The 22464-nt window shown below is 38.6% G+C and overlaps 1 protein-coding gene across 1 annotated transcript; it reads right to left on the bottom strand.

Moving 5' to 3' along the window:
• Positions 1 to 23: 23 nt before the first annotated feature.
• On the bottom strand, positions 24 to 18640 carry AP4E1 (adaptor related protein complex 4 subunit epsilon 1). The gene is made up of 21 exons (XM_065733879.1): positions 18479 to 18640; positions 18002 to 18073; positions 17324 to 17447; positions 15190 to 15263; positions 13757 to 13878; positions 12750 to 12909; positions 12114 to 12280; positions 11467 to 11540; positions 10558 to 10680; positions 10360 to 10469; positions 9938 to 10077; positions 9234 to 9346; positions 8996 to 9114; positions 7143 to 7445; positions 6288 to 6402; positions 5127 to 5262; positions 4580 to 4835; positions 3613 to 4173; positions 2557 to 2741; positions 2045 to 2202; positions 24 to 1682 (listed from the first exon to the last, which is right to left on the bottom strand). Exons 1-21 carry the CDS (start codon positions 18638 to 18640, stop codon positions 1522 to 1524), a joined length of 3435 nt encoding a protein of 1144 aa, XP_065589951.1. The 3' UTR covers positions 24 to 1521.
• Positions 18641 to 22464: the final 3824 nt, after the last annotated feature.

The raw sequence follows: 22464 nt of genomic DNA, 5'->3' as shown, positions 1-22464 counted from the left end.
ATTAAAGTATGCAGAACATTAAATGTATTTACAGGTTCAGTGCACTTTAGATTTGTCAATAAGAAGGTACTGAAACAGCAATAGAAAAGGATCTTTGCTTGTGATAATACAAGCAGTGTAACTAAAAACAAAGAAAAAAAGGAACTATCAGCATATTAACATTCTTATGATTTCACAAACACCAAAACACTAGCAAAAATGATACTTTATTTTCCCTTGCAACCAATGCTTATTGGGTAAGAAATAATAAAACTAAAATATGAAACTTCCTTGTTAATATTCAATTTCATATCAACATTCACAAAGGAGAGAATCCTACTGTAGACATCATTTACATCATGTCTGAACCATCTGGAAAATTTTCACGTTCTTAAATAAAACCATAGGAAGATATAAATAATCTTTCAACTATTAAAGATTTCATGTATTGTTCAACTAAATTAAGAACACTGGATTTTGAAGGCTGTGATGTTATTTGTGGAAGAAAAGGAGACAATTCAAACACATTCATCATTAACACTGGGCTGACTCAGATCTCACACACCTCACTGCAGCTCCTGGTCATGCACACTCAGTGCAGCCACATCTGCTGTACTGGAGCTATTCATAATTAGAAAATGCAAATAAAATTTTCCTCAGATTAATTTTATTGGACAGAGAACCTAGCCAGATTAAATATACAGGATTAAGTCTGAAAGGCAGTGAGCATTCCCACGTCCATGATCTCAGAGTTGATCCACATGAAACATCTCATGCGCCACTCAAACACTGGGACTGCTGCTGACCCCTAAGGAAAGGGAATGGGACTGCAACACCAAGAACTGCAGACAGAAAGTAACCTGAGAAGTCTTAGATGCTATCCTTGAGGTGCTTTCACACAAGTTCACATGCCTGCCTCCTACCAAGACCCTACTCAGATGTTACTTACCACTCATGTACTTCAGTGGTAAGCCAAGATCATGGCAAGTGCATTACTCACCAAAAACTTTCAAGTTCAAAACATGATTTTGTTGCTACATAGGTTACTCTACACAACCACCAGTGTGGGTCTTGTTGCCAACTGCAGTGTTTAAAAAAACAATTTTAGAAAAGTTCTCAAAATAATCAGGTGAACCTGGTAAATGTTCAAGTCTGAGTGCATAAGAGATCTGTTTTCCTTAAAATCATATTTAAGTAATTGCTACGAAGAATGATTGTTAACATTTACAAAAGCTGCATAATGAAAATAAATACTTTCAGTCATTTACAACAAAAGTAAGAAAAATACATTTCACTTAAAGAGATAACAATATTTTAATGGATTATTTGGTAGTCACTGTACAGTCCTGAGCACATTTTTGCAGGCATATTTCAGGTCACCATCCTTCCCTCTCAAGTCCAAGACAGGTGCCAGTCAGAAGAAAGTTGGGAATACTTCTGAGAAGCAAACCTTCAATTCACTTTGGTAATCATCAGTGCAACTCTATAAATTTTTCACTTCTTTTTCACAGCCCAAATAGATTAAGGCAGGTACTATTATTACTAGGATTCTTCCATCACCTTTTGACACTGATAGAGCAAACCATCTGGAAGAGCAGAACAAGGAGATCTGAACCACAAAGCCAGCATCCCTGAGTGAGTACGACAGTGCAGCAGACAGGGCACAGATGGAAGCAGCTGGCATGCCAGTATTCCCTCATTACCTTAAAATAACAGAGGCCACAGAAAAAATAAGTGAAGTAACAATCAGATATAGCTATAGTATCATTCACAAACCTCTTATTTTTTCTCCTCAAACATTTATATCCTTTCCAGATCTCTTCAGCACGCTTACAAGTTTGCTCCCTTGTAAAAGGTACTGTTTGTTTTACACTTACACCTTTACAGCAACTTTTGCATAGAGCTGAGTAATGTCAATAAAACCCATAGGACAATGTCCCTGTGTTTACCATGCTCCCAAACATTCAATTTTGAACTGTAATATATCTGCTTCTGCTTCCATGTATTTATTTTTGTGGGAAAACATACAGATTAGTGAGCCATCTCACAGCATACCTTCACTCACCTATAATATCAACGATGTGGAGTTTCAGCTTTTGGTGCAGAACACTCACAGCTGCTGAGAGGGAATCTTGAGAAGATGGCATTTTAACATTCTGTTTTACATCATTGGAAAGGGACAACCACAGCTTCCCAAAGTCTTCTGTAGTCATTTCCATTGGCCTAAAGTTTACCACAGATCATAGCAGGAGATAAGATGCATTATTCAGAATAAACTTGGTCTCCTAAAAAAAATTCTGTATCCAAAATGAACTGAGTAGAGCAAGCAACAAACAATGCAAACCAACTCCTGTCAAATTATCATTAAAGTTTCAAGTCTTGCTTTGGGTTTCTAAGTTCAAACTATATACATTAAAGATCTCCCAAATTTTGTTGTTGGTTTTTGGTGTTTTCTTTTGTTTTTTTTTAGCATGAGTCACTCACGATGAAGCCTTGTTTTCAAAAATCAATACTGAGACAATCCTGCATTGTCTAGTACACATTTGAAGTACACATTTTTTAAACAGCTTAATTTACCTGATGAAATCCAGCAACGATAAAGGTATTGAAAATTCAAGGTGAGTTTCCACTTCTGACTGATAACTAACAACGCCAGAAATAACGCCCTGTGTACAGACTTTGTCCATCCACACACACTTCTGACAATGTCCCACACTCTGAGCTTCAATCACAGAAAGCTGGCAGGCAGGGCTCTCCAAAATCTACATCATATTTTTTAAAAGAAATAAAGACATTTTAAGCCTTTCTCTCACGATGTGTTAAGTGGGTAAGAAACAGCTATAAAACTGTACAGAGTGCCTTTTATGATCACTGATTATTTCTGCACTGCTTAGGCCAGTGAACAGAGTTAATATTCCTCAGTTCTCACAAACAATAACCATGAACACCTACAAAAGGCACTATGAGATTTGCATAGGAGAGGCAAATCTTTTTGCTGTTTGGATAGTTATACCAATATACAATTCTTAAACAGCCTCTGAATAGTTGAAGTTTCATTCAAGGCACAAATGCAGTCAATTTCAAAAGTATACTGACTTCACTCCACCATCAATTGAATGCACAAGAACAAAACAACTGATACTTTTGAAAAAAAAACAAAAGGCTGAAGCAAGCTTATACAATTTCATGTGAAGAAACTGCACCATGTCTGCCTGTCACTGTTTGTATTTATCTGACTGCACAAGCCCACCAGACATAACAATGAAGTTAGTGATTTCTCTGGCAACTCAAGTCATACAACTCTCAGTATTGCTGATTACATACATTCACCTTCAAACTAAAGGAAGAAAGTAAATTCAGATGCAGAAGTTCGTATTTTTTACAGAGGCAAGCAGCAGCAAATCAAATATAAATAAGAAAAGTGAGATGTTATATTTAAATATCAAATGACATTGTAAGTTTAGTACGGAGTTTTCTGCCATTATCTTTTGGAAGCCTATTAGTCATATCACAGGCTTGAAGGAAATGCATAGAGAAAAAGGCATGCCTATTATATTGAACTATGACACACTGAAATGCAAATGAAAGCAAAAACTTTGAAGTAAACTTGAAATAACGGAAACAGTTTCTTACCTGAAAGTGCTGTTCTTTTTCCAACACTAAATTCACAGCATTAAGTGCAGAAGTGCTTTTATTTGAAAGAAACACAACGAGCAGCAAAGAGTCATCTTTCCACACCTTACATAAATACAGAGCTAAGGCATCACTCTGACAAAGTTCTACTACTTCAGAGTGAGGGAGTTCTTCCAGTTCTTCTGCTAAGGAAGGGAGCACCACCATCTTATTGGCATTTTCACACTGAGAACTTGGAGAAGACTGAAGAATTTCAATATTACTATCGGCAAACAAAGACAGTGGGGACAGTCTACTATCTGAAAGCCTGCCATCCAGCCCAGGCTTTTTTAGGGACTGAAGTGTTCCTTCCACAGTACCTGAAGAACAAACGGAAGGTTTTCTTAAAGTTGTGTGTTTATCTCCATCACAGCCTTCCTTGGTAATAGGAACTGTATCAAGTAAGGGACCAAAATCCGATGCAGCACTATTCTGCATATCTGATGTTTCCTCATTACTTTGGGCTTCATCTACCTTTGATTTTCTTTTGAACTTTTGAGTAGACAAATCCACCTTCCCCATCTGAAAAGTAAAAAAGAAAGCTGAGGATAAAAGGAGCTTCTATCAATCGGCTGTGTAAATGCTAACACTGAAACAGAAGGAGCAAGTGACACGCAACAAAGTCAGTCAAAGAACAGTTCTTAGGGAAGATTGGTAAGAAAACCTGAAACACAACAGGTAAAAAGAAGGAAGATCTACTGAATGGGATGTACTCCCGACACAGCTAGATCAATATCCAATCTGTTTCATTCTTAGCAAATGATTGGATTACAATGGCAATTTCCAATAGTTTTTCAGTGTCGTGGTGTCATCTGTCTAGTTCTACCAAAAACATAGATTTCATCTCCATTTGCATCTAAGCATTTCTAATTGTAAATAAGGTTATACATGAACTTCTAACTGGTAAAGTCACAGAAGAACCACTTACCAGACTGACACTAGCATTTGATCCCAGCCCAACAAACAATGTTGATGCTAGCTGCTGCTTTTCTTTTTCTTCCTCGGAGGGGCTGGAAACTCGATCAGACTGCGACACAGGAGGTTCAGCCACCCGTCCTGCCAATAAGCTGCCACAAGACACAGTCTGTGCATCGTCTTCTTTCCCTACTTTGCTTTCTTTTTTTGGAAGATAGCCTTCTTTGCCCCACAGCTTCCTGACGCCCTCAAGTTTCAGAGTATTTGTCCTGAAAGAGGAAACAGTGAAACAGGACAACCTATGTGAACATCACGTTCATAAAAGCATGCCAGCACTCTGCTTCAAACACCACTTGCCACTTTAACATACACAGTGAAGAACAGAGTGCAAGTGAATGCTTCCCTATCCACATGAAGTTCTGTGTTAATAAGGTTATTCACTACTTACATCCCACTGCAAATGCAAATTCAAACTATACAGCACAATGAAGCAAAAGCACACAAAAAGAGTTAAGAACATAAGTTTAAATGTACTTCATTTTAAAAACAAATTAACTCACTCTTTATGCCCTGTCTCAGCACTATTTCCAGATGTATCAGAACCAAATGACAAGCCAGTGGGGGACTGTCTACCAGTGATACCAGATGAGGACACACTTGAAGCAAAGGACAATCCATAAGGTTCAAAATTCAGAGCTGCAATACAGACAATATTTTAGAATCACAGTAAGGCACAAAAAGATAAGGAAATCTCTTTCTGAAAAATCAATATGCTGTACTACTACACTTCTCAAGCTAACCTATTCAGGATTCCATCCTCATTAAAAACAAATTTGACCACTCAAGTTTCATTTAGGCATGAGAGACAAACAGCATAAGTGATTTCACAGAGTATCACTAAAATATCTGCCAATTCTTAATATGTGCTGAGCAAAATACTGTATCAGACCTATGCTCTTCCATTTGCTCACGCACCTACATAACACATACCCAGTTTACAGCAACATGTCCATATACCACCACCTGCTTTACTCATGTTCTTCCCACTTCGGTCTACAATTTATTTTCAACAAGACTGGCAAATCAGATTCAGGCCACTCACCTTAGCTATCTTTTCTGAAACAAAGTGCAGTTTGAGTAACTGCTAAAAATTGTTTTGGACTATACCTTAACATGAACAGTCATAATTAGGCAAGAAGCAGAGCACAGACCCTCCACTACAGCCCTGAAACTACTACAGGGTACAGTTTCTTTCTCTCATCTCCGCTTAGCCTTGTGCTTTCTTCTTCCCAGGAAGCAGGGCAGAAGTGCTGGGAGATCTGAGAAGAAAGAGATCTCCTGACAAAGGAGGAGACAAAGCTAATAAAATGTCTCTTACTTCTGGCCTTTTTATTTCTTTTTAAACAAAAAAAGACTAGGTCCTCCTGAAAAACAACATACATATTCAGATTCAAACACTAACACCACATAAAAATTAGTTCCCTAAAACCAAAGAACTCCAAATGAATACATTTCATAGATTCTCCTTCTAAAATATTTCTGAACATTCTGCCTAACCTACACCTTACCTCCTAGAGTTATTTTTGAACTAGTGGAAGATGCTAACCAATGCTTGTGATATCTGAGGGAAATAAACAGTAATTCAAGTCTACAGTGGTTTCCCTGTAAAAATCTAAGAACACTGCAAACACTACACAGTGAAATGGATGTTCTGCAGTCACCTTTTTCCTGAGAAAGCTTTTCCTCTTGTCTCTGGTGATGAGGCTTATATGGTGCTGCTCCCCGGCCAAGACCCTCAGCCACAAACTCATCCAGAAAAGATAAGGAAGCATCCACCTACAAAGAATAAAGAGAAATGAGAAAGCAACGGTTATATTTTCTATACAAAAGATTGATGTTACCAGAAGAATATTTTGTCTTATCAGCAAGATTAGGATCTTATGTCTCACCTCCCATATCTACCAGTAAGGCTACGGTATTGCTCACATCCATTAGAACTGTTTTTATGTACAGAAATTGTTATTCTAGTATATTGAAAGAAACTTTGAGCTACAGATTTGTAACTTAAATCAACTCCTCCAAAACTGACTTTTTTCTATAAAAAAACCAACAAAACAAAACAAAAAAACCAGAGTGGACATTTCCAAAAGCAATGGATTCTACCATGAAAATACCAAAGGAAAAATAATCTAAACAATACTATCAATACCAACACTATTTCCCCTCGTTTACTACAGACGTTCCAGAGCAAATAGTAATTTCTAAACAAGAAGGAAAAGCTCTGAATTAAAGATCTCCACAAAATCACTAAACTTGACCTAGCTTGGCTTTTAAAAAAGTCAGCGTATGAAATTGTAATTTTGTTAAAGCTACTTCAGCTTACAAAGTACCATGGCATTTTATCATTTGCCATATTTGGCAAAAAAAAAAAAGTTTCTCAAAACTCACTTTAAGCAGTCTAAAAACTGGCACCAGTCAGAACTGCCAAATGTAATTCATTCTGAAAACACCTGTTAGCAAAATACCTAACTACTCAGACAGAAAAGTTCAAAGAACGTGCATTGCAGCTTTCTTACCACCATATCATTACAACTAGCATCAAATGGAAGCAAGTCCCTCATCAGTACTTTGTCCTCACACAGATGCTTCAGTTCAAAGGTATGTTGTCTCATGCAGGTATCAAGAGAGCTACTGAATTCTTGGATTAACTTGTCAACTGTTTTAGAAACAGAGGTACACGATGCTATCTTGGTGACTGCAGCCATAATCCATGCTTTAGTTTCAGAGGTAACAAAAGTCTTCTTCAGCAAGTTGTACAGCCTTGTCAAAATAATTTCTGGATCAACATCTGTAGCAAGGCTGGAATATTCCCCCAAAACCTATGCACAAGCAACAGAGAAAATACAGTCACACAGCAGTGTTTTCAGCTTTTAAATCAGCATGTAGCATCAAATAGTAACAAAATGAAACGCATTCTGCAAGCCATCACTGATGCTGAAATAACTGTCATGGTTTATCCCAGCAGGTGGATAGGCACCACACAATTGTTTGCTCACACCCCATCTTCCCAGTGGGATGGAGGAGAAAACTGGAAAAAAAGAAAGTAGAACTTGTGGGTTGAGATAAAACTATTTATTAAGATAGAGAAAAGCAAAAGGATAAGTATTATGAATTAAAATATATATTTTATACATACATAGAGTAATATATATAAAAGCATATACATGACAAGTGATGCACAAGCAATTGCTCACCAGACTACAATCAATGCCCAGCTAGCCTGTCAAGCTGTGGAAGAGAGCAAGAGATTGACTCCCATCCCCTTCAGAACTCCTTCTGCATGATGTCATATCATATGGAGTATCACTTCAGGCAGCTGAATTCAGCTGCCCCAATTCTGCTCCCTTCCAGCTCCCCTTTGCTGAGAATGGCTTTGACTCTACAACACTGCTTAGCAGCAACTACAAACATCACTGTTATCAACATTGTTTTCCTCCTTGGACCAAAACATAGCATCACACCAGACACTGAACTAAGACAGATCTTAGAAGGACCTTCTGTGCAAATAAAAAGAAAGGATGAGATCCTGTATGAGGTGACATCTCACTACTGGATTTGAGCTCCAACACTTTTTTATTATTTCTTCAGTTTAAAGCTGTTCACACTGAACAACCAATGAATAACTGGTAAAATAGTCAGCACCACTGAGCTGGCTCCAACTATTACAAAATGCTGCTGGTTTAATTGATGCTGCATGAAGGTCATGACTGCTCACAGTAATGCCAGAAAAGTAATCTGAACATCCAACTGCACATCAAGAAGGCATTCCCAGCATTACTGCTGGAAGACTGCTTTATCAAAACTACACAATATCCAAACTGCTTCAACAAGACTTCAGCCCTTAACAATATTCTACATAATCCTTCCAGCCTGGCAAATGCTTGAAATGATCTTTGTGTTTATCTCTGTAGATTCTAACTTAGTTTTACAGAAAAAAAAAAAAAAAACAAAGCTGTTTGAAAAGAAAGTTAGAAGTGAAAAAAAAAAAGCCTTACAAAAACACAATTTGCTTAAACCACAGCCTCTTCCTTGGATGGCAGTCGAAGCTCAACAAGGTGCTAAAAGAACAGCACAACAGCCACAGTACTTGTGCAGTTACCTGCAAGGCTAGAATTGCATTTTATAACCATATCTGGCCTAACTGATAAAGATGGAAAAGCTGCATCAATCTGCCTGCACGCTGAGAGCTCTAAACCATACCAACAGTAACCTGCTCTGAAAGCACATCAGCTTTTCAGCAAACTAGGGCAAACTAAGTAGCTCTCCTGCACGAGAATATTCATTATCAAAATAAAATAATTATAAGCATCACTACATAAACAGCTTCCTCACAACTGTGTACTCAATTTTGACCATGCATCTATCTTACCCAACTCATTACTTGAAGGAACTTCTGTGGATAGAACACATTTTCCTCTTCAAGTAATGCTAAATAAGACCTCACTGCATATGTTCGCAGCTGCTTATCTTCTTTTCCATCATCGAATCCTGGAAAATTAAAAAGCATACTTTGTTTGAAGCACAAATGCCACTATATCAAAGTATATTTTCAGAAAGCCAAATGATTAAATAACATGTTTAATTCTTCAAAGCATGTGGTGAGTTACCTTCAGCCAAAAGCCTCAGAAAGTTGTTAGGGATGTCGGGATACAAAACATCACCTCCAACTGAAAACACTGCATTCATGGTTTGGATGAACCACTCATTGTTTGGAGCATACCTGTCCACATGTTAAGGAATGAAGTGCTAAGGCATAACTTCGTAGTTTGCTAATCAATACATCTTAAGCTGTGAACAAATGAATAAATGACAGTGTGAAAAAGAATGCTTTAATGGGACTTCACACAACAGAAAGAGAATGCTGGTAAGCATTTAGTTCTGGAAGCCTGCTGTACAATCCTTTAGCTCACATTTCCTCCATGCTAGCTATCTGACATTCCTTTGAGGCTGTTCATCCAACTTAATGAATGACAGAACAGATCATTTCAGCAGTTCAGCAGCTGTTTTATAAAAGAATAATAAATCTAGTGAAATACTCGAGAGAAAACAACATTGTTTTCTTATACTTAAAATTTGAACTGCCTTCCCTAACCTTGGAGATTAAGAAGCATTCATTTCTGCTTTTTCTGAAAGGAATAAAAATGCACTTTACTGAATGGAAACTTTCAACAGTACAGAAAAAAGAATACACACACTTATTTGTTTGCATTTTAAAGAGCGGAAAAGCATGACTGTAACACTCCTGTATTTCAAAAGATCATGAAAGATGCCTTAAATGGTACAAAAAGGCTTCTGAAAAATAAAAGGATATTTCTCAGCTAGTTCTGCTATTTTGCCAGCTAAGGTGATGACAGCATATTCTTCCTTGGTTTCTTTTAAGTAGTCAAGCATCTTCTGAACAATGACTATCACATTATGTCCATTTGTAATTCTATACAGAATTTCTAAAGTCTGAAAGAGAAAGCAAGGTACATTTAATCAGCTCTGATGACTGAAAACAGTTATCAGGCAAACAGAAACACTTCAGTACAATGTGAAAGTAAACAACTGTCTTGACTTAACGAGACTTAAATGAAACACACTGCTTATCTACAAAGTTTGTCACATTAATATTGCTCATAACTGCACGCTCTCAGTGCCTGAGACATACATACCTTTCACACTCTTCACTTCAGAAAAATTACTATCCACTCTAAAAATAACTTAATTTGCATTGTTTAAAAATTCACCAACCTCCCTTTTAATAATGGGATCAGGATGGTCCAGACATTCAATTATTGTCATCTGGTGCTCAAGTGCCAGATTAGGATCCTGCTGAATAACACAGGTCAGAGCCTTTAAACCTAGAATATAAGCAATTGGAAATTATCTAAAAGAATATAAACAATACAACAAAATTAAAAAGTCTTTAATGAAATCTGCTATTCTTACCTAAGTATTTCAAATTAATCTGGGGGGACAAAACAAATTTTCCAATGCACTTGGCAGCCTTTTCCAGTAATTCAGATTTGGGGTGAATGGTATAAATAGTTTGGACACATTCAAACAAGATGGCTAGGAGAAAAGAAGCATAATAAATATGTATTAAATAATTATTATGCAACATTTAACAGGCACACAAGTATGATAAAACAATGAGACTGAACACAGTTCACTTAATATTTTAAAGCAGTCATATCTTACTAAGGAAGGTGTCTACTTCTAAAGAGTTGAGTACCTATATTTTGGCTTTTAAGCAGATATTTTGTAAACAAAAGCATTTCCTTTTTGTAAACAAATGATATTCTCACTACATTCAATACAACTGAAATATGGGAATATACAGCTACCACTGTAGCACAGCTATAAATTACACAGCCTAGCAGAACTAGTCCTTTTCTTATATTCCACTACCATAAAATGTGAAAGAACAAATTATGATTATTCTGGTTTAGACAGTTTAAAATGCAGATCAGACAAATACTGCCACAAACGTGCAGTGCAGCATGGAATAAGGCAATCTGTCACAGCTCAATATAAAAAGGAATGAACTAAGAACAAGATAAAATAGAAAACTGCATAGGGACCAGTTCTGTTGCAAGCTGACTCCATTTTTTGTTGCTGTTGTTCTTGCCTAATAGAAGCAATTAAACTGAATAAACTGAACATCTGGCAGAGGCTTCCCCGTGTATTACTAAATGTTAATACCTCTCCCTAACTTCCATTTTCAGTGGAAAAAGAACTTATAGAAAATACAAGTGGGCATTACACTATATCTAGAGCTCTGCCATGCATACATGTTTTAGCATGCATGAAACGCCCATTCAACTGTCCCAAGCACTGACAAAGATTCTCACCTACCATAAGTAATGTTATGATTTATTTCAGCTCTTCTTAAAGATTCCTCCAGAACATCATACATCAGCTCACTTGTCCTGTTTAACAAGAAATATTTACAATTCTTACAGCATGTAGCCTTAACGTCCAAGCAACCCACATGCCAATATTAAAAAACTGCAATACAAATTATTCATATCCATGGATTCAATTTAACATGTTAGACTTCTACAGCCTGTCTCTAAATGACACCTAAATTGGGTTTATAGTTTTAAGAAGTAACTACCATAAAAGTAAAAACACCTAAGCAGGAACAACAACAAAAAAAAGCCAACAAAGAATCAATGGGAAAAATATCACAGGCAACTAAATACTCTGCCCTGTAACTCTTCACACTGTTGTTTGGTAACCTGCTAACAGAAACTCCAGCAAAAACATATTTCAAGCATATTCCATAACAATTAATTGCCTATCCAATTCAGAAGCTGAAAAAACAGTTTTTCAATTCAGAAGTCATCTGTTCAGTGTATTGGTTTATATTAAAAAAATGTAAAGGAAATCAAACTCTAAACTCCTCTAATAAAAAGATAGAAAAGCTGTCAATGAGAAAATGGTCATAGCTGAATTCTTTGTACCTTCAGAACATTAATTACAGAAAAAGACCTGATTACCTGGGATCATCTTTTCCTAACAGCCCCAGTATTCTTAAAAGCTGGATTTGTAACCACGGTGCTGGCACACTGTGATAATTGAAGTCAATAGGGAGCTTTCCTCCCACTACCTGCTTTAGGATGATTACAAAACTCTCTGCCAAGTCCTTAAACCCAGAAGAGTTTTCCTGCATAACAAAGAAGAAACACAGTGCAAATACTTTAAATACAGCACCTCAGAAGCACAATCCACAAAATGAATACAATAAAAATAGCCACTATTTCATTTCTTTAAACCCAGCTTCTACTTTCTTCACACAGCTTACTCTTCAACTTTAAACCTATGCTAGTATCTTGTACATATGCAAGACAGAGTGAATGTAACTTCAAAGCTACAGAGGAAAAAACATACTGAATTCTTTAATGTTCTGCAGATGTTAAACTCTGTTGCCAAATAAGGATGCCAATGGCACTAAACACTTGTATCAGACAAGAAGCATCTGTCAAACTAAATGGAGAGCTAGTGCAAACATATCCATCATGAGTAAGTTAACCTTTCTAACAATTAGGAGTAATATTCTGCTATAAAACCACAGTACACTATGTGCTTAAAAAAAAAGATACATAAGTAGCTTCAAGAGATGATTCTCTGCCTACCTTAATCATTTCAAGATAAATATGCAAAGAAGCAGCCATGACACCAACATCTCTGTCACATAAGGCTTTCCGGAACTTATCATGAATATGCTGCACTTGGTTAGGAGCAATGAGATAGAATTTATATAAAGCCTGAACAGCTTTTCTTCGAATAATTTCCCTGAAGAAAAATGAGATTTTCACAAACCAATATCAAGATGTTGCACATTTCAAGAATTTTACTCAGAAAAATACACTTGTTCTCATTTCTATAGCAAAGTAGAATGATGTGATCAGCCATCAGAACATTGTGATATGGGGAGAGAGGGGAATCCATGTTTTACAGTATTGGGACCAAATGAATTTGAAAATACCATCTAAGTGAAGCAGTGACACAGTTAACTCAAGAATGTAGTAGTGTCTAACTATTGTCAGACTGACAATTCACAAGAGCAGCTGTTAGACAAACCATGACATTCTCAACTACAAATCCACTGTGGCCACACGTGCAGCTCCAAAAAAATCAAGTCTATGAGTTACTAAGTCATTCTGCAGTTTCTTACAACTTTCTAATTAATACAGCACTTCTAGTGTTTTATCTTCTGGGTATGGGGAATGACAAATCAAACAAATGAAGGGTATTGGTAAAAGTGTATCTGATGAGATCCATAAAGCTTTGATAAAGAGTTTCCTAGAAAAGAGGCATCTGTGAAGGATCCCCAATTCTCCATATACTCTACAAATACCTCTTCATCCACATATTTACTAAAAGAACTCCAATAGACAAGTTACATTACATTTACCTATTCAAACTGGTTATAAAAGAAACAAATACCTGTCCAGTACTCTGCAAAGAATACAAATTAATGAAATAAGAATACAAGAGAAAAATGGAGAGGAACAATTTCTGAAAGTAACGACTAGAAAGGTCAAATCAGAGAAAAAAAGACCAATTTACTAAAACCACCTAAAAAATTAAGTCATTCAACCTCCCAAGGCCACATGCAGTCCCAAAAATGGATACGTACTTAGAATGCTGGAGCTTGTCTTCTATTAAGGGAAGAACAGCTGGAATCATCTCCCGTGGGAAGATCTGGCTGACAACGGTTAAGGCCATGCTCACCTCCACTAGATTAGTGCTCTGTAAGTCCTATTGTAACCATTGAAATAAGACTCATTTTTCATGTATACTTTTAAGTTCTCTACAGACACACCCCAAGTCTTTTGCAAGCAGACTGGATCTAGCCTGCTGCACCAAGCCATCTGCTGCTAACCAGCCTGATGTCTGCTTGCTTGAGAAGTTTCAGCTCTCACTGAGCTAACCAAGATCTTTACTTCTTTCATACAGAAATAAGGGGCTCCTCACACTCGCATTACAGAGCTATGTTCATATTTTAAACATACACGACAGAGACACAACATGTGCTTACTGAAATAGTTTGATCATTATAAAACTAGGCTGAGCTCTCACTTGAATCAGTGGAATGAGTCACTTTACACTGAAGTCAATAGTATTCTCTCCAGTGCCTTCAATCTAGCCCAAAGAATTTAAAAACAGATGAGTAAGCTCAATAACATCAGCAATTACATTTTTTATACTATGTTTTTATCTACACCCTAAGAAGAGAACAAATTCACTATGTGTCCCCAATCAAACTGAAAACAGAAGGTACAGTTCATTGTAACCTAACACCAAAAAAATCCACACCACACAAACACATATTCCTTAAGTATGATTAGCATCATTTTTGAAAACTAATTAAACATGTGTAGCTCACACTATTATTTATTCTGGCTGTTTATCATAGATAGTTTCAACGCTCATTTAGTCCCTTGAGGACTGTCATTTCTCACTTCCTTCCATAACACCAGTTTCAAACTATATTTTCAAGGATTATAGAATTTTTCTATCACAACAGCAAAATGAATACTATTTTCAGTCTCAGCTTACTAAAATGTATAAGTAATAAAAGGTTAAAGGTTAAAGTTGACTCATGAGAGGTAGTACTGTAAAAGGAGACTACTACAAAACCTCATTTTGTGACAGATTTTGTGTCACTCCAAAGAATGTTTCCAGTTTCTATCAAAATAATCAAAAGAACTCAGAGAAAACTCAAAGCTAACAGATACTTGCTGTCAGCTAAAAGCAAACTTTTACACTGAAATAAGGATGCATGGCTCCTTCTGAAGTTTAGAGTGTATACATATAGTATAGCCTATAACTGAATTTTTATGGCATATCATCTGTTTACAATTTAAAAAATATGGCTTCAACAAAAGAAGCACCAAAATTAAACAAGAAAAGCTAGGGAAAGACATTTCAAATATTGACCTAACCAAAGAAACAGGAACTCCAAGAGAGCAAGATGTAACTTAAGAGTATATAGCTGAGAGATTGTGCAACTTAAATTATGAAGTGGTACAAGGTTAGATTACCTCCAAACCTCCAAAAACACTGTACCTTCACAACTGTGTTCACAAGAAGGAGCAGCAGTTCGTGATTTTCATGGAGAAATAATGAAACTGCCAAGTAACCTGGAAAAGAAAGCAGCCTCCATTACTACTTTCAAACCATAAGCAACTTCAAGATAGAAAACTTAATCCTGTCTGTAATACAAGAAGAGTTAATTCAAACAACTAAAAAAAAGCCACTGAAGGATGGCAATAGCTCATGTTTCAAATATCAAGACTTTCTTTTATTTCCAAGCAAACACACTTTAAGTTGCAGTAAACCGTAACAAATAATGGCCAAGAAACCATACCTTGTGACAAATACAATACTGTTAAGAGCTGAAGAGCAGCCAAGAGCATCATGAGAAAGCAATTCCTGGAAAGTGAACATCTCTGCTGATAAAACCACATTCCTACCCAGTAAATGGGCTTCCTCACATTTGTTACTCTTTCTTCAAAATTTAAGAGTTCAGTTTCAAATAGAATTTTGTACTCCAAGTTGAATATAAAATTATTTCCCTTTCCTGCGCCAAAACTCCTTGTTACTTAACAATAACAAAGAAAAACTCAAAGCCCCTGAAAAGTAACATGCCAGAAACTTTTCCTTCAGAAAAAGAAATCTTTATTTTAAATTTAGGGAATAAAAACAGAGGGTTCAGGAGCACATATATAGTGTAACTATTTGTCTTAGAGATGGAAGCACTTGGTTCATTTAAGATTTTAAGACCAAAACGAACAATTTAGGCCAAACTCCACTGTCTGCTATCATATACTTGAGCCTATCTGCTTGTGAAACTACACTTGATCACTTTAGCACACCTGTAGAAATTTAATCAGTCTAGTACTGGGGAAGAGTAATCTATCTTGATCTGATCACCTGACAACAATTCCTTAATAAAGACTTTGGTATACAGCAAGAACAAACAAGATCAACCTTATGTATCGCATTTAGCTGCAGAATAAAATAAACAACAAACCCACACATCTTATTACCAGATCAAAGCTTAACAGCTCTTTGTGTCTGGAGAACTTTAAGCCATCTTCATTTAAAAAAAAAAATTACTTCACCAAAACCTACTTAAAAGATAGTCCTAGCATGGAAAGGTCTCAAACTGATTAATAATAAGACACACCAGTTCTTGACACTTACAGAGGTCATATAAAGTTTTCTTCAAATCAGCTTACCACTTGCCCTCCCTGGTTTGGTGAAGAATAACTTTCTTAATCGCTACCAGAGCATCTGTGCACTGGCTTTCATTAGTCAGGGGAAAAGCAACTTTAAATCATCACTTGTAAGGCATTTCCTCAGAAATTCCAACACTTGAGTGGATGATCCAGATGAAATTCAAACAAAGGATATCAAACAAGCATATCCCGCAAGACACTGCCTTCCTTCTGTGTATGCAGACATAGCATTGCTTGGAGTTAAACCATTTTCTCTGCAAACAAGAAGAAATGTCTTCACTAGGCAGTTGAATCAGCAACTGCAAGAAAAATCTCCAGACAAGACAGGCTGACCACTACTTCAAACAAATCTACCAGAAGGAGTTTTACAGCCACACCGGCAGGGCAAGGAAATCAGCTGCATGAAGTTTCAGCAAAATCTGAAGTAACCTTTCAGATCTCCTCAAGAACTCATGCACCTACACTCTAAGGATCTCCAAGTTTGACTCACTTCCTACAACTGTTTCGAAACTAAATACCATCGTCACCAAAACAGACAATAAAATACCTTATTGCTTTTGCAAAGTGGCTCCAAGGTCCTTATAAAAATTTTTAAAGTTTTTCTCTTATTTTGCACTATAATTCTTAAAAAAAAAAAAAAAAAAAGTCAGATCCTGACAGAAATTCTTATTTAGTTCGGAGTTGGTTTTTAACCATATTTGTGGTAAATGACTCATTTATTAGTGCTGCAACTCAAAACACTGAAAGAAATGATGACTGAAAGTTATTCCTCCTACCTCCTGCTCTACAAAGCTACAAACCAGGGATTTAGTTATTTTCAGAAGGAGAAGAGACTAAGAAGCAAAACAACTAAATTACAAGAATATTTTCAATTGTATTTCTAAATGAATTATAAATTCAAAGAAATTTTGACAACATGGTCTGAAAATATTATTAAGGCTCCAGCTACATACACATACCAACTCTTTTCTCCAAAAGATTCCCCTGCTGAGCAAGCTTGATTGCATGGATATATCCAAAGGAAGATTCATAACCCAGCATTTCACAATAGATGAGCCTCACCATACATTCTTTCATCAGTCTCTGAAATATCAAAAACACATTATTGAAGATTTCCAGTCAGTCTTGCTTCCTGCTTTTCTTCACTACTACAAAGTAGAAGGCATTAACAGGAACGTAACAACGTTCCTGTAAGTTTCCTAATACCAGAGTATTTCTAACTTTTCCATTATGGACATGTTTTTATAAATCAACATTGAATCTTGGGCACAACAGGATAACACCCTCAAAGACATTATCTAGTTTTGACTGCGACAGATATCTGAACACCAAATTATTAACAAAATATTATTGAGTTACCGGAAGTGTTAAGACAATCCCACTGCTAATGCATTTTTTAAACCAGTCACTACATCAACCTAAGTTATCATTACATATGAGGCAAAAGAATGAAATCACAGTGTTGTAACTACTTAGTGCCAATATCAGTGGGTTTGCAGGGTGGCTATCTCACATCAGTGATAAAGCAGCTATACAGAAATAATAAAAACAGTTACTCCATTGGGCATTGAGAGTGAAGCACATAATTTACAGGCTGGGGAAGCAGCAGGACAAACGCAACCACCAACAGAACTTACAAGCGAGGTGGTGGGGGCAGATACCATTGCTTTCAAACTGGTTATTTCCTGCTGGATTAATTTTTCCTCTTCCTAGAAAAAAAAAAAAAAAACTTGTTTTAATTCAGTGAAATTCTTTGAAACAAGATATGAAAAAAAAGTCAAAAACTAATTTCCACGGAGTAGGCCTCCACAACATTCTGAAAAACAGCGCCCATCTCACTGATGGCAGTAACGCCACAGTGTCACTCAAGTACGGAAGGCATTATTCATACTCCTGTTCCCACACATCATGCCCCAAACAACAGCGGGCATCCGCTGCACTGAGTCACCAGCGGCTCCTGAAGCGCTCAGCTCGGCCCAGGGTACCTCGCCTGCCCCTCTCCGTGAGACTTCGGGCCCGGCGGGAGGGAGACGAGCAGCGAGATCACCCCGCCTCGCCCGAGCGGCCCGCGGCGCAACGGGACTTCAGAGACCGAGGCCCGGCCCGCCCCGTACATGCTTGGAGGTGAGAGCCGTGATGCTCCGGATGAGGCTCCCGAGCCGAGAGGAAGCCGACAGCCTGTGGGGGCCGCCCGAACCCCCCGGCCCCGCGCCTGGCTCGTGCTGCCCCAGCAGGGCAGGCAGCGCGCCCAGGGTGCGCTCCACCACGTCGCTCATGGCAGCGCCGCCGCGGCCCGCGAGCCCCCGACCGGAAGCGGAAGGCGCGGCCCCGCCTGCCTCGGCGCGCGCTTCCGAGGCGCCCGCGAGCGGGGCGCGGCCGCCGGCCGGCAGGGGGCGCTGTGCCGGCCGCTGGGCGCGAAGGGCGACGGAACTGAGCGGCGCGCAGTGCGCTGCGTTCCTGTTAGCGCAGCGCCACCTTCCCCTGGAAATGGAGGGGGGGGGCGGAACTGGAGATGTCTTTCTCGCAATTAAAAATGCTTTCCCGGTCCCCAGCGCATGTCTGGTCTGAAAGTCATGCTGAATTGAGAAGCCAGACGAGGACTGCTTGTTAGAATAAATAAATAAATAAAAGACTGAGCGAACGGAACTCCGTACTTTCAAAGATCTTGGAAGCTGACATTTCCACGAGGCTAAATTAAAGGCTTTTGCTGCCGCCTGGAAAAGCTGCCCTCCTGTAGGAAATGAGACAGCTGAGGGTATCCCTTCCCTGCCAAGCCGTTCTATGATTCCGTGGTTGTAGCTCTGTTAAAAATTGCTTATTCAGAGACATAACACTGTGTGACAGAAGTGGGAGCAGCTTGTGAGCTTCATAGACCAAAAACGTGAGCTCAGCCAGCCGGGAAAGGGTGGTACAGCCGATAGAGCTTGGATAAATGCAAACATGTCACTAGCTTGGCATTTACGTTCTGTTCTTTTCTGAGTTTCAAGTGCCTCAGTAAATCCAGCTTCTGTGGCGTTAGTTCCTCGTGCCATTGGTGGCTGCCCTGGACTCGGGAGAGCTATTCATAGTGCAGACATATGTGCAGAATACGTGACGTACTGTTAGATGGTTATAGGCATTCCTAATACCTTGCATAAAAATCATCAGTAGCACTTTTCCTTTTTCTTTTTTTCGTTGTAGGCTATTGAGACCTGGTGCATCATTTAGCATGATGTGAGATAAAGCAGAGAAAGCACAGCCACTGAAATATGGAATGTTACCATCTAGGCACACACTTGGCAAGGTGGGTTGGCAGTGTTTGCTGCTTTTTCTTCTTTCATCTCCTTTCTGTTTTCATCAGCTAGATGGAAAAGCCTTGAAGTGTGGTTATGAAACAACCACAAAAATAGCACTGAGCAGCTGCATTTCAGCTATTTCTCAAGGCTCTGTATCAACTGCGTTCACCATAATAAAAACATTCTAATTGCCTTTCCTGTAAGTTCTCCTTGGCATCTGATAGGCAAGTAGTATTCTTTCTGGCTCATGAATCATTACTGGAAATAAATAGAAATAAATAGAAAATGGGTTGGTTCTGCTGGAGCCAAAATAGAATCCAAAAAATAGAAGAGCTTACACGCTTCACTGGGTTTTCTCTGCACTGTGGAGTATGTGATGTAAATGATGCCAAATAAAGACAGAGATACAGTGAGAAATAAAGACAGCACTTCTAACTTGTCATTTTTCTACGACAATTAAACACATTTTCTTCCAATTAGCAGCAATAAGATGCTGTCACATGTCATACAAGATCACCAGTGCACTATGAAGGAACACTGAGTCAAATATGCAAATACAGAGCATGGTATTGCAGGTGCACTCCCTGCTTGCCTCAGATGTGTCTGAGTGCACCCCTATGTGCCATCTGTGTTGCCTGGCTGAAGCAGAAATGATTAGTGTCTCAAGACTTAGGCTTGGCTTCGATGAAGGCAAATTTGGAAATTTGGAATTCCTTTCTCTGACCCAGTGTCACTCCCAACTGCTGCAGAGTCCTGCCTTGGTTAGAGAGGCTCAGTGAAGCAGAAGGTGATTCAGCTCTAGGGAATTGGGAAATAACGTAGAAAATATTTCTACATTATAGAAATAGAAATAGAAATAAGAAATAGAAATAGAAATAGAAATAGAAATAGAAATAGAAATAGAAATAAATAGAAGCATTTATCTAATAAACAGAAATGTATAATGTAAAACATGCATTGGGATGCATTTGGACATATCACTATAGACAAAAAGCCAAATGTAGACACATGACACAAATAGGTATATTTTTAACTAACAACTTTTTTGCAGTATTATCATCAACTAGAGCTCCTTTTCTGATCTCATATATTTACAGCTATCTTGATTTCAGTATTTTTAAAGTAAATTTACTGCTTTAGTATTGCATGGTGATGTTTCTCTGAATGACTAAACGTTTATGGTCCTATAAATGGATGTGTATTTTCAATGTATTGTAGGAAATGTTGGAAGTGGGATAGAAATAAATGTCAGAAAGAGTAAATGGAGAGAAAATGCTTTTTTTTAACTCTTGTGAACATCAGATAGGCAATGAACTATTGAATTAATATAAAAACTGAGTTATTATGTCAAACCACATTAAAGTACGAAATTATGTTTTCATTTTTCTATGTCAGCTATATTCTACACTCCCAGGATTTCTGCTGGTGTGTATATATATATATATGCTGAAGATGGCAGAGGAAGAAGACACCACCTTCTTTTGTAATCTACTTGTTTTCTGTGCTTCTAATGAGATGGAAAAAATCTGTTTAACTTAATAATTTTCTCTATAGGTTGTCAGGCAATGTGTAAATAAGGCTTTTTTTATTTTTACATACAACCATCCTTAAAATGTTTTTATCTAAGCTATCCTATAATTTCTAACTCTGGTACAGCTCCACGGACAGGAGCCGTGCTACAGTTGAGGACTGTGGGTTATAACTGAAAGCTATTTTCTTTCTGTAACCTAGAGCATCAAATCTCGCCAGTATTTAATATAAATGATATGGAAAGGTACAACTAATAGTCATTCTCCTAATTTTTGTTTTTCCCAGCTTATACTATGATAATGTTATACATCAACAAGAGTCTGAATGGGTAAGCTGTAGTCTTGGCTTCCAGTTCTATATGCACTGATCCTCTTCATGTCTTCACATAGCCAATTCTAGCTATTTTTAGCAGTCTCTGCACTAAGTACTGTGGTACTCTGAGATTCCTCCATTAAAACGTTTTCAGCTGATCCCTGCATGTCTGCATTTGTGACTACAAAGTGATAAGGTCTTTTTAAAAGAAAGACTGCCACTGTTTGTATTCAACACTGCAAGCAGATTCTGCCGTTCTGAAGAGCGCTGCTGCGGTCCTTTGTTCTTCTGTAAAATGGGAAAATGTCTTCCCCAGGTCTCTGGGGATTTGCTGCTCCTCTGTGCTTCTGAGGGCTACATTTTCAATTATGAAATGTTCAGAATTAGCCTACATGCTTGTTGCCCTCTGTGCTTTCTCAGTTCTAAATCTGATAGAAGCAGATGAGCTGCAGTTAAACTTCGGATGTGCTCTTTGCAGCAAAGAGTCATCGATAGCTGTACCTTTACACTGAACCCTCGGAAAGGGTCGGTATGTACGTGATTCCTCGGCCTTCAGCGCAGGACCAGGTTTCTCTTTCGCGGTTCGCAGCTCAGCCTTTCCCGTTCGACCACATCGAAGGCTCCGCATGATCCGAGCTGATCAGGTTTGCCCGTGGCCTGTCCCCAGGCCTTCAACTGTTCAAAAGGCGGGCAGGGCCGGGCAGGGCGGGGCACCCCGTACTCAGGCTCGTGCACCCCGGTGCTCGGCACGCTGCCCCGCTCGGAAGCCGCGATCCCCGCGCCGACAGCGGGCAGGGGCTGCCCGTGACTGCGGCTGCCGCCCCTCGGGCGCGTTGCGGGCCGCGCATGCTCCGCCGGCACAGCCCTCCCCCGTCTCCTCCCCCGGCCGTGCGGGCTGCGGGGCGGCCTCCACCATTTCCGCGGGCGCGGGAGCGAGCGGGGCCGAGCTCTGCCGGAGCGGCTCCCGAGGATTTCAGCACCGC

This window comes from Cyrtonyx montezumae, unplaced genomic scaffold (assembly GCF_038088225.1).
Source record: "Cyrtonyx montezumae isolate F1298 unplaced genomic scaffold, pur_monq_1.0 scaffold_17, whole genome shotgun sequence".
NCBI lineage: Eukaryota > Metazoa > Chordata > Aves > Galliformes > Odontophoridae > Cyrtonyx > Cyrtonyx montezumae.
The sequence above is the reverse complement of the archived record's forward strand: the minus strand, read 5'-3'. Positions and strand labels throughout refer to the sequence as shown.